Below are 12,167 nucleotides of genomic sequence, written 5' to 3'. Positions count from 1 at the left end.
GGCAGTTGAACCCAGCCCTCGGTTTTGCGTGATGACCTTTTTTTTTCTTTTTACCCAACATATCTGTCGAGAGCTATTCCGCGATTTTATTTTTGGAAGCTAAACATTTTTTCTTGGGGGGGGGGGACTTGGCCCCATGGCCCCCCCCCTGGGTGCGCCACTGATATGTAGCATGTATTTCTATGGATAAGAAGACACCTATCGCATGCAGCACGTTTCAAGTGGAACCAATTTAAACTTTTAGAGATAAATTGACCTCAATCAATAGGTATTGGACAAGGCTCGTGTGAAACGGTTCTGAAGATGACTGTTTAAAACTGTTATACAGGGTGTTCGACTATGGGTGGGAGCAAATTTAAAGGGTTGGTTCTCCATGACAATGTAAGACGAAAATAAAGAAGAAAATAAGTTTCAGAAACACCGAAAGGCATTATGCTGGCAGAACGCTGCTCGAAGCTGAGGATGCTCGGAATCTGCTCGATTTTGAACAGAGCACCCTGCCTATACTTATTGTTGCGCAGATGTCTGGCATTCTGCTGGTAGGATCTGCCTGGCAGAATGCAGGCAGCTCGGTCCTGGATTCTGCCTGCTTTTAAGAGGGCTGCACGGTTGCGCTAATGTAGCGAATGCCGTTACAAAGGGCACACCGATAGTGTCCCAAAATTCGTGAAAATCCCGAAAGGGGGTAGTTCCTGAGACCATTTCAAGCGACACTTTCCTTTGCAAAAATGTTATCCGCGGCTTTGTTTAGGAGTTATTAACGATAAACACGGACCAATCAGGGCACGACCTAGACGTGAGTTGGCACAGTCGTGCCCTGATTGGTCCGTGTTTATCGTTAATAACTCCTAAACAAAGCCGCGGATAACATTTTTGCAAAGGAAAGTGTCGCTTGAAATGGTCTCAGGAACCACCCCCTTTCGGGATTTTCACGAATTTTGAGACACCCTGTATATTAGGAGCAGTCAGGAGCAATACGAGTTGTGGGACCTTGGCTGCTCCCCCTCTTGACTACAAAAGAGGAAACGGGTGTGAGCCCTTGGGCGGTGGGGTTTTAGCGAGTATGGGTAGGGATAAGTCCGGTTCCCCCAAAATCCATCTTAGGGGGAGCCGAGCCCCACACTACCCCCCCCCCTTTCACCTTAGGGGGTGTGCGTAACAGCACTACCCCACCGCTCTTAAAAAAAGGGCACACTGATATACAGGGTGATCCACGATTCGTCGTCAGTAGAGATTACTCTGTTATTATAATAACAGCTGCCCGATCAAAAATGTTTTTATCAGCTTTTGCATGGTTTCAAGAGAGCTTTAATGTGATTACAAAAATTTTTTCCATGTGTAGGTTTCAAAAGAACCTTCACGTGATTATATTAGCAAATTTTTTGTAAAAAAAGATTAAAAAAGCAATTTTTTGAATGTTATGATACATTCCCGAATTCGCCTTGAAATCCTCTAACACATAGGCGTACAAAAATTATATGTTTATGTATTTGCAAAAAATTCAAGGTGACCTTAAAAATACATTAACGAAAAGAGTTGACGAAAAATTGTTTATAATCACGTTAAAACTCTCTTGAAACCATGCAAAAGCTGATAAAAACATTTTCGATCGGACTGCAACGTACACCTCTCTGTTGGTCGGGTTGCTGCATTGTAGGCGGATTTATAATTGTTATTTATAAGTGTTTATAATTAATTCTTCATTTTCGTCTTGTATTGTCATGGAGAACAACGCCTTAAATTTGTTCTAGCTATAGTTGAACACCCTGTATAAAGGTTCTGATTAAAACAATTATGAACAATCGAAATTTTCAACTAATATCGATCGGTTCTAAACAGTTCTTTTTCGGTTCTTATGGTTATCGAATCGATTTCTTCCATTAGCAAAATTCACAACTGCAATGAAACTGATGTTTTTCAGTAACATTATATTAATTATTTAAACTTTAAAATCTACTAACTAACCAGTTGGTCGGTACTGAACGATCATTTTTCGTTCGATGCAAATTATAGCTGTTTTACTCCTGTGAATAATTATATAATCGTTATGATAAATGTGTAAAAACACAATTTGTCCCTTTTTATTAAGCACTATTGAAAGTAGAGTGAAGCTAAAAGACCTATGTATCATATAAACCTATGTAACATTTAATAGTAACAATCTAGAAATACATTTCTCGCTTAAACTATATATAACTATCATACTTTACTTTTACATAGATTTTTTATTTGTTAAGTTGTAGCACAAAATGTTAGTCATCTCAAAATAGAGTTTTCGTCCCGTGTGCGGGGCAACAGATATTTATTATTTATTATTATATAATTTATTATTATATTAACGCGTGCATTGTATTTCTATGTATAATTACGATTATATTTCTGTATTTTATTGCCTTTCGTGGGCGAAAAGTATTTCCACTGTATTTTCTGATGAATTCAATGATCCATATTTTCCCCTATGAAACAGGTTTGTACAAATTCTACATACATATACTGAAGAGCTGAAGAGATGCATTGAATAAACGAAGAGACGTTTTAAATATAAAAGTACTGCGATTTACTCCAAGAATTGACTATAAAATAATGTATGGAATAACTCTTCACTAAAGTTTTAATGAAATAATATTCCTTTGGTCTCTTCAGCACTATATGTACACAAAATTATTGTTTGATTTCAAATATTTGCCGTATACGGGATGCTAAAAATGTGTTCAGGATATTTAGGGTAAATATGTACTTAGAATTAGATAGTAGTATGTACCTTTGAATGAAACACAAACGGCCAACCAGGGTTGCCACCTCTCCAGTTTTCGCCCGGAGACTCCGGTTTTATTGGAAAAATCTCCAGGTTGTAAGAAAAAAATGAGATAATAATAAATTATCATGCTTTGTATTGTTTCTCAAATTTCGATAAAAAAAGGTAGAAATTGTTGATACCCTTTACCAACACATTATTAAACTGAGAATTGTTACAATTATTCAGTTATTAAAAATAGTTATACTATGTATAGTACAACTAGACTAGTCAAGAAAGTGTCTCTCATCCGACAGGAGGATTACATGCATCGCACTGTGAAGCATCATTAGGACAAACGCAGTTATTAGCTTGGACAACCTCGATCTGGCCAAATCCGCCGCCAAATCCGCCGCCAAATCCGCCACCATATCCGCCGCCATACTATAAATAAAAAATATGTCAGCATATATTAAAAAATATCAAACTGCGTATATCATTATTAGACAGCGGATTTTATGCAGTTATGACAAGAATAAATGGGTGTAATTCAAAACAGTAAAAACATTAGAAGAATTTAGAAATACGGTTACATTATTGTCTATCTATTAAACATATTAAGAAACAAAATACATTTCTATTTCACTCCAGGTTGTTGTGCAATTCGGGTAGAAAATTCTTATTTTGCATCAAGATCCGCTGTCTAATCATTATCCCATTACTTGCTTAAATCTGAGAAGTTCATGTTTTCCATCATTCTTATCTTTTCAGAAATTTCATTTCAAAGAAAATGTCAAATATTTTATGTTAAATCTTTTTTATATACAAAAAAAATTGAATGGTAGACATGTTTAGACAGTATTCTACATTCAAGCATGTTTACAGTAGGCAAGACCAGAGAGGATATGAGAATGCTCACTACTTGTTCCAATTAACAACCAAAAAATCTGTGGAAAATTTGAGCTCGATCTGATAACGGAAAAACGTGTCCCAAGGCCCTTAAACATTAACGCTAAATCTATCGAGCCTCGTAGTAGGACAATAATCAACTAATATTTAAAAATGACTAATACAGTCTTTTTGAATGTTAGTCATAGCAAAACAGTCATCAGTCAAAACTTTTTGATTAGTTAGTGATAACTAGACTGCGAATCTTTATGTAAAATAAAAGTTGTCTGTATATCGATTGCAAGGAATAGACACCAAACAGAATGTTATTTCTTCCCCCAATAATTTTAATAGATGAGAAATCATATATTGACATCTTCAATTTTTCAAATTTTCCTACAATTTTCAATTTGGGAAACGAGCTTGAAAAAGTGAAAATTTGTGGGACAGTGTCTCATTAAAAAGTGCTTAAAATACAAATACAATTACTCTGAATACTAGAACTTACCGGAATGCAAGGCCATTGTTGTTGATATTGGCATATTGGATACTGAGGACGACAGTAGCATGGTTGCCAAGTAATGTGATAACACGGACAATGTGTAGGCGACTCTAATTAACAAAAAATAGTTATCAGAGAAATATAAAATGCAGAACATTAGGACTACATATATCATGTATAATTTGAAGACCATTAAGGGAAATGACTTATTACTTACTTCCGGGTGGAATCACTTCCGTGGTTTTATTGTAATAGTTATGAATGTGAATATGATTAGTGACATTAACGACAACTGGTTTGTGTTCATCGACTTTAGTGCAATTTCCGGCAGTGCACTCTGATCCCGTTTCGATTTCAGTGATAGTAACTGTACGATTTCTAGTTTTCCTCGTCTGTACACAATGTTTACAAGTCTCCTCGCAGGCGTGGCTCTCCTTTATACAGCCCGGTAGGCATGCCTCCAAGCAAACATGATCTTAATAAAATATAGATACATGTTAACACTCGCAAGAAGTCGCTTCTACTTATTTATAAACTATTTATAATTACATACTTCGAACTTTATTGTTCGGATCGACACATTGAAAATAATAAATGAAGATCTAGCTATCGAAATGTAAATTCTCTTGGAAAATTCGTGAATATTGTAACAAACCCATATTGCGATATCCATATGGATGTCTCTTTTCTCTTTTCAGGCACTGTATGTAAGTCCTGTAATCCGAGTGTTTACAATCTGAAAAGATTTTCTCGAGTTCAGACGAAGATTCTAAAGAGTCTGCGATTGGATTAGTGAGAACAAAATTCACGAATTCGGCGAAACCGACTAAAATCACAATTACACTTAGTAATCGAGGATCCATCTTCAAACCTTTAGCGAAACAGTTGACCATCGCGACGCGAACGTCCCTTTATATACATTTTATCTTGCGGTGGGTCAACACTATGTAGAAAAATCGAGAACTTTGAAGTGTTGCTAGATGTTATTTAGTCACGAGATAACAGGGCGTCGCACTCGAGACAAATATGTTAACGCGCGATTTTTCTCTGCTATTCTATGGCCACGACAAATTTGCACTACTTATCGTACACCACTCCCTTAGCACCAAACTCGAGACACGCAAATGTCTGAAGAGGCAAAGGTCTTTGCCCCGTTCCTAACGCCGACAGCTGTCAAAAATGACGTTGCTATGTAATTACTGATCATTTTAGTGTAATTTGATTCTGGTGATCTATACGGGGTGACGAGAAGTAACGTAGTTAATCATTTCTTATTATAATTCTGTCAAATTGACGAATTTTGAAACAATGCTCAAGATTTATCAGAGCCTGATAGACTTACAGCATAAATTTAGAACGTAATAATTTTAAGGATAGCTTAGATCTTCGCGGAAAAAACGTCGAAAAAATCGGTAAAAATTCATGAACAATACTTGTAACAATATACCGCTACTATAAAAATATAAATGTTGTCACTCTAGAACTTCCATGTGAAATCTGCATTTTTTCGATGTTTTTGAGGTTTTTGATTTTTTACAAGCAGGATTTTCACTTTAAAAATCTGAAACCAATTGCAAAGTATGTATTTGGGTTCTTGACATATGTCAGATTTTTCTCAGAATTTCTAAACGTCATTAACTAGGTAAAATGGGCCAAATACCGATTTTTCGATTTTACCCCATAACTACCCTCCAGATCGAGATACAGGGTTGAAATTTTGCACAGTATGTTTTTTCTTGTGGTGCCCTATCGAATGGCACATCGTCGATAAAATGGGGAGGGTATGTACATCATTGTAAGAAATGACAATTTTCTTTTTATATTCCCTTTCCCCTTTTTATATTTTAACGAAGCAGATGCAGTTGACACTAAGAGGAATAGGGGTATTGTGGCGTTTCTTATAATTTAGGTCGGGATCCCGTATTGCAATCGTTGAAAATCATTTTAATCGTTTCTCATACGGTATGGTGATGGCGACTAGAATAACAATGACACGCATTTGCGCCCTATTTCTGAAGAAGCACGTATTTTTTCTCATAGACATTCGAAAGGTAGGTAGATGTAATCGTATAATTGATAATAGACATGACACCTTATAAATTTCAAATACAAAAGTAATTGCAACACCAAACCGTATTTAAAAACAATTACAACCCTCAAACATATCCTAAGAAAATCATTTTATTAAGACTTACAAGACATAATCGAGACATTGCATGTACGAAAACAATATCACATAAGCATCGTTGTTAAACATTTTTCTATACATTTTAAATGATTCTCCTCGTACTATGTATACTTCTGCAATAGACGAAATTGTCACTTTATCAAAAATATAAATGTTCGCTTCATTATGATTGTGTTTAACTGCTTCTGAAAAGTAAATATTTTTATTGATTACAGAATTTTAAAAGAATTACTAGGTTGTCCCAAAAGTTCGTTTCGTTTTTCGACGATCGCGCACATTTAAGACTAACGTAAAGTAAAGGGTAAATATATTTAAATTATATTGAAAATACATGAAACACTTAAAATTAGATAACTTGGAAACTTAAATAAAATTCGATTTTCCCTCCTACAGCAGGATTTACTTTGATTTTGCCCGATATTTATTCTTGGAGCAAGGTTAAGTCCGCTCTTAGTGCAACCGACCTGCCATCTGCACGAGGGCAAGGTTTGACCTCGATTTGGCATGGAATTCCGTCTGCAAACTTTGCACTCAAATACGGAGTCTAATGCGGAAACGGATGGGTCGGGATTTGTAGACAGGTTTGGTGAAAAATTCATAGCGAATCAAGAGCAGGGTGCTTACAGTGGCTTAGAGTGGATATATTTAAGGAAGTTAAAGACTATATTGTTATTTCTAGCTCCCTAAATTCTTTAAAATAAGCAGTAAATGACTATGACGTCTCCGCGCTTTGAATTTAACGCAGACAATTTTAATTTTCAATAAAAATCCGCAGAACATCGATTGCGTTTCTCCTTCAACGCTAACCATACTGAGCACAAAATGTGTCTGGTATACGTTGTTTTATAAAAACTACAAGACTGAATTTACTTAGATACTTCGCAAGTTTTATAGCAATATATGATTTATTATGTCCGCTGTTAGTGCGACCGACCTGCCCCCTTCACGGGGCCAAGGTTTGGCCTCGATTTGCTCTCGATTTGGCATGGAATTCCAGCTACAAGCTTTGCACTCAAATATCGAGCCACCTGTTTCCGCATTAGGCTCCCCATTTGTCGACACGTTTGAGTCGGCAAATTCATAGCATGTAGGAACCAAATTCTGCTCCAAACATGGTCGTGGCACCAAAATGACCGCCTTTTGCTCGCAAAGGCGATCTCAGACATTGATCAACATTTGCTCGAAGCGGATTTGCCTGACTGGGATCACTTTGTTTCGATTTTATTGTTCTTAGCTTTGTCTCACGATGAAGAAAAAACGAAGAGAATACGTGTAACGCCTATTCTTTTCTTCTTCGAGTTTAGTACGCCGACTTTTGAAATATGTACTGTAACAATGTTTACATATACATATGTAAAGCTATACTTACATGTCTAGCTGCATTCTAATGAACGAATGCATAATTGTCGTGCAACAATTACGAGACAATGAACTAGCCGTCAAAGGACTTGAAAAAACGTGAAAATTACGTGTTAGATTGGCACAACGGGGGCTTTTTTGTAAGAAATGTTGTCGCGTCCTTTTGTCGCATGTTTTGTTATTAAAAATACTATGCATGCAGGCAGAATAACATCATCCTTTACGTTTTACGTGAAAAATGTGTTAAATTGACACGAGGCACGGATGAGTGTTAGATAAATGTTTATTTAAGTAGCTCTCTATTTAAATTCAATAAAATTGATCATTATGATCATCAACACCCAATATATATTTATTAGATGAAGAATAATGTTCTGAGAAAAACACGAAGTACACAATTTTATTAGCAAAGGCTAAAACGGCTGGCATTCCTGCTAAATTTTCTGCGGTCCACTTCTAAGACTTGAAACTATGATTTAAATCAGGCCTGGCCAACCCAAATGATTCCACGGGCCACTTTGATGACGTGTAACGTTACTGCGGGCCGCAGTAACTTTTAAAAAATGTAATACAAATACAAAATGAATAAAACTTTATTGTTATACTATGATTCAATATAATTAACTCTCGAGTCTTAATTAATGAGATATTTGTTTACCCTTTCTTCCACTTAATTGTTGTAAATCTATATTTATGTTCGACGTTGCACATCTTTTGTTAGCTGATTTTCTAAATTGGCATCAATTAATGAAATGATGAACTCCTTGTACATTTCATCTTCGAAAAAAATGTTTCACAAACATATGTGGATCCAAAAGCACTTACAACTCGTTGTGCAAAATATCTTAAGTTGGAATATCTCTCGGATGTAACATAAGTATTGTAAAAATTAATTTTTGATGTGGACGCAAAAATTTGTTTCATTTCTTTGTTGCACTGTAACTCAATTATATCAAAGAAAAACAAAAGTTTTAATAGAAATATAAAATCGCCCGGCGGGCCGCGTGTTGGCCAGGCCTGATTTAAATAAAGAAAAATTGAACTAATCCTCGTTCACGAATGAAATTTGATTTTTATGTATTATTTTGCATTTATTAAATGCATGAGATTTTGTTCCGCTCGACCTCGTCATTCGGTTAGATTGAATTAGAATAGAGTTTTGCTGCTAAAACTAATTATGAAAGAAGACAGGATCTCGGTTCCTGTGACGTGAGCACGGCGCAAAAGTAACGGGCACCAACGTAGCGAGAACAGCACGCTGCGCTTTCAACCCAATGGATTCTTATCGGACCGGTATTACGCACTGGGTGTCCCAGAAATATGGTCAGTCGTCCTGCATACGATGTTCGATAACAATTCGGTAACAACGAAACGAAAGAAAATTTCGTCACGACGAAATTTTAACGAAGTCTAACAAATATGACTGTTACGCGTTTCTCTTTAGATGAAATAAAAGTGGATTCGTTTGTAATTAATAGACTGCGGATTTTACGTATTTATGACAAAAATGGATACGTACAATTTAAAACAGTGGAGGTATTAAAAAGATTTAAGGCCTCCAGTGTATTAGTTTCGCCTCAATAAGATAATTAAAAGAAGAATGAAATTTTTATTCGGCTCCTGTGTCTTGCAAACGATGCAAACATTTTTTATTCCGCATAAAGATCCGCGGTCTAGTAATTAATATCTCAGCATTAAAATAAATGTAGCCATGCAAAAAATATAAATTTTCGCGCGTATGTTATTTTGTATGTGCAACTGCAATGTTAACGAAAGAAATGTGTTTCTTCTTTATTTCGAGTTTTTTTTTTATACTGCGGCCCCCGAATTAATTTATAATACTTAATGAGATCCTGGGTAGTAAACGAGTTCGACATGCCTGATGTATGTCGAACAAATCGTACTTTTGGCGGTGGTTCGCTAATGCGATTTGCCCGGCGCGGCGTTCAAAACCGACAGAAAGACTAATTTGTTTCATCAATGCACAGAATTGTGAGAAATGATTTTAATGCCATTTATAAAAAACGTTGATGACGACAATTTCATTTACCAACATGATAATGCAGCAGTGCACACACAAAAGCGCACGAAGCAGTGATTTGTTAAGGATGTTCTGGAGGTATATAAAAAGGCAATAAAATTTTTGAAAAATTGACAAGATGTAATTCTTACTAAATTAATGCAATTACCAAAGTTTAAGAATTATAGCAACTTAAGGTTTGCACATTTTAACACGTCTTCTTATGGAGAATTCATAAAAGTCCACTTGAAACCCTATTTAAACCTTGAAGAAACGCAACTAGAAACTCCAGATTTTTTTAAATATGTAGTAAAAATTATGTAATTAATTATGTTCAAAATTTATTAGGATTCACTAAACAGTTACAGAGCAAAAAAATTATAAACTGTCACAAAACGTCAAATTTATCGTGTTGTCTCTCACTAGAGCATGGAAACGCGAAAAGTGTAGACCACTGAATATAGCTACAGAGGGTACAGTATTCGCAAAAGTTTAATGCAAAATATACTCATGAATGGCTTTCATTGCCATGTATGGATGGATTTCGAATTTCTTGTACTTTTGTCTCCCATTGTACCTCCAGAACATCCTTAAAAAAACATCAAAGTTTGAACACGACCAGCTTGCTCCCCGATATGAATCCCACTGTAAATCTTTGTGGTTGCATTGCAGCAAAAATTTATAGCTATGGCAAACAGTACGGCTCAGTCAGTTAGGGAACGCACTGAATGAAGCGTGGGCATCTGTTGAAGTTGAAACAGAGACGCTACAAAAGTTAATTTGATCAATGTCACGCCGAATTTTTCGTGTCATTCATCAAATGGCAAGCTCATCGTTCTGAACAACTTTTTCCTGTAAATGTTACCGCTGCGAGATATAATACTGAGGACAATTAGGTTTTCACATACAGTGACTCGTACTAATATTCGGACACTGTTAAAAACACCGTAACTTTTCGAACACTGGACTATGCGATTTGAACTTTTTTGGAAAGCTAGAGCAATTAGTTTACTACAGGATGTGAAAAGAAATTTTTTCAAAAATTGCATTTTACCGGAATTGTAGAGGAAATACTAAATGTTGCATTTTACAACTTTTTTATGCGGGCCTGTATTGAAATTTTGAAAAATATTTTTTGTAGATCTGTGTGGGTTATATGCATTGTGACAGTTTCACCGAAATCGGTTGATGCGGGGAAAAATGACAGTCATTGAAAGATGTAAGAATTCTTAAGCGGACCCTACACGGTCAATCAGGAATGACAGTCTGATTGAACAGTCAGACCAAGTCGGACTGTCAATCCTGACCAATCCTGACTGATCCTTACTTCAATCACGATTGACAGACTGATTATCAGATTGACAGTATTGAATGTTGAAATTTTATAACCAATAACTAAGTCGCAATGTCTTTTAAAGAGAAAGCCTGTTAGTCTCCCCTCCACTTCCCGTGATTGAAGCTCGGATTTCCAAATATCTGGAAATCCGTCAGTCCATTTCATCAGTACATTAGTATTAATCTTTCACGATCAATCCGAATGTCAATCTTCGACAAAACTGTCATTCCGATTGACCGTGTAGGGTCCGCTTTAGATTTACTGCTGTTATAGGCCGAAAAATCGTGAAAATCTGCCATTTTTACCATCTTTAAAGGCTTGTAGCTCATTGCAACGTCGACCGATTTTGACGAAATTTTCAGGATATGTTTAATTGAAACAGATCTACAAAACGTAGTTTTTAAATTTTCAATATACGCCCACATAAAAAAGTTGTGAAATGGATCTTTTAGTATTCACATCCTGTAGTGAACTGAGTGCTCTAGCTTCCGAAAAAAATTTGAATCGTATAGACCAATATTAAAAAGAGATTATCGCGGTTTTTAGAGCGTCCGAATATTAATGGGAGTCACTACATTTGCAGAAAGCTAGAAACACACTTACCCAGTCAGCCAGGCCTGCCTCGAGCAGAAATCGAGCACAGCCTGCCGAGAAAATGGCAGGCATTATGCTGTTAGAACGACGCTCGAAGCTGCTCGATTTTGGACGGGCAGCTATGCGCGCATAACTAGCGCTTTCAGCTGGCAGAAAGACTTGCGGATGCGTATATAACCTAACTTAACAAAACACAAAATTGCGGGAAAAAATTAAGTAGAAAAAACGCGGGAATTTATTACACAAGCCAATATATCAAAATATATTGCACACGATCATTATCGATAATTACAAGTTTCAATAGTTGATAGTCCAACTATCGGAAACTATCAATAGTTATCCACCACTAATTTAATTTAACTTTGCCGAAGACTGAAGGGGTGCAGGATGGTGCAGGATTCTTAGAGACACCGTGTAGAGGTAGAGGAGCGCTCGAAGTGGGGTGGCGCTGTCTCGTGTGCGCGGCGTGCGTGTGCCTCGGGACGCGCAATGGCCGCCGTGACCTGACGTGCGGCGGTTCAATGTCAATCGTCTTTAATTTTCCCG

General features: G+C 36.4%; 1 protein-coding gene across 5 annotated transcripts; it reads right to left on the bottom strand.

The window, feature by feature from the left end:
* Positions 1 to 948: 948 nt before the first annotated feature.
* On the bottom strand, positions 949 to 12,125 carry LOC143219149 (uncharacterized). 5 transcript variants are annotated; one of them, XM_076445017.1, is made up of 6 exons: positions 6,320 to 12,125; positions 5,467 to 5,685; positions 4,780 to 5,356; positions 4,342 to 4,599; positions 4,131 to 4,234; positions 949 to 3,178 (listed from the first exon to the last, which is right to left on the bottom strand). In XM_076445017.1, exons 3-6 carry the CDS (start codon positions 5,015 to 5,017, stop codon positions 3,041 to 3,043), a joined length of 738 nt encoding a protein of 245 aa, XP_076301132.1. In that variant the 5' UTR covers positions 5,018 to 5,356; positions 5,467 to 5,685; positions 6,320 to 12,125; the 3' UTR covers positions 949 to 3,040. The 5 variants fall into 5 exon arrangements, with proteins under 5 accessions (XP_076301132.1, XP_076301131.1, XP_076301129.1 ...); XM_076445016.1 differs by having other exon boundaries at positions 4,780 to 5,685; positions 6,320 to 6,497; positions 11,631 to 12,125; XM_076445014.1 differs by having other exon boundaries at positions 4,780 to 5,685.
* Positions 12,126 to 12,167: the final 42 nt, after the last annotated feature.

This window comes from Lasioglossum baleicum, unplaced genomic scaffold (assembly GCF_051020765.1).
Source record: "Lasioglossum baleicum unplaced genomic scaffold, iyLasBale1 scaffold0021, whole genome shotgun sequence".
NCBI classification, from domain to species: domain Eukaryota; kingdom Metazoa; phylum Arthropoda; class Insecta; order Hymenoptera; family Halictidae; genus Lasioglossum; species Lasioglossum baleicum.
The sequence above is the reverse complement of the archived record's forward strand: the minus strand, read 5'-3'. Positions and strand labels throughout refer to the sequence as shown.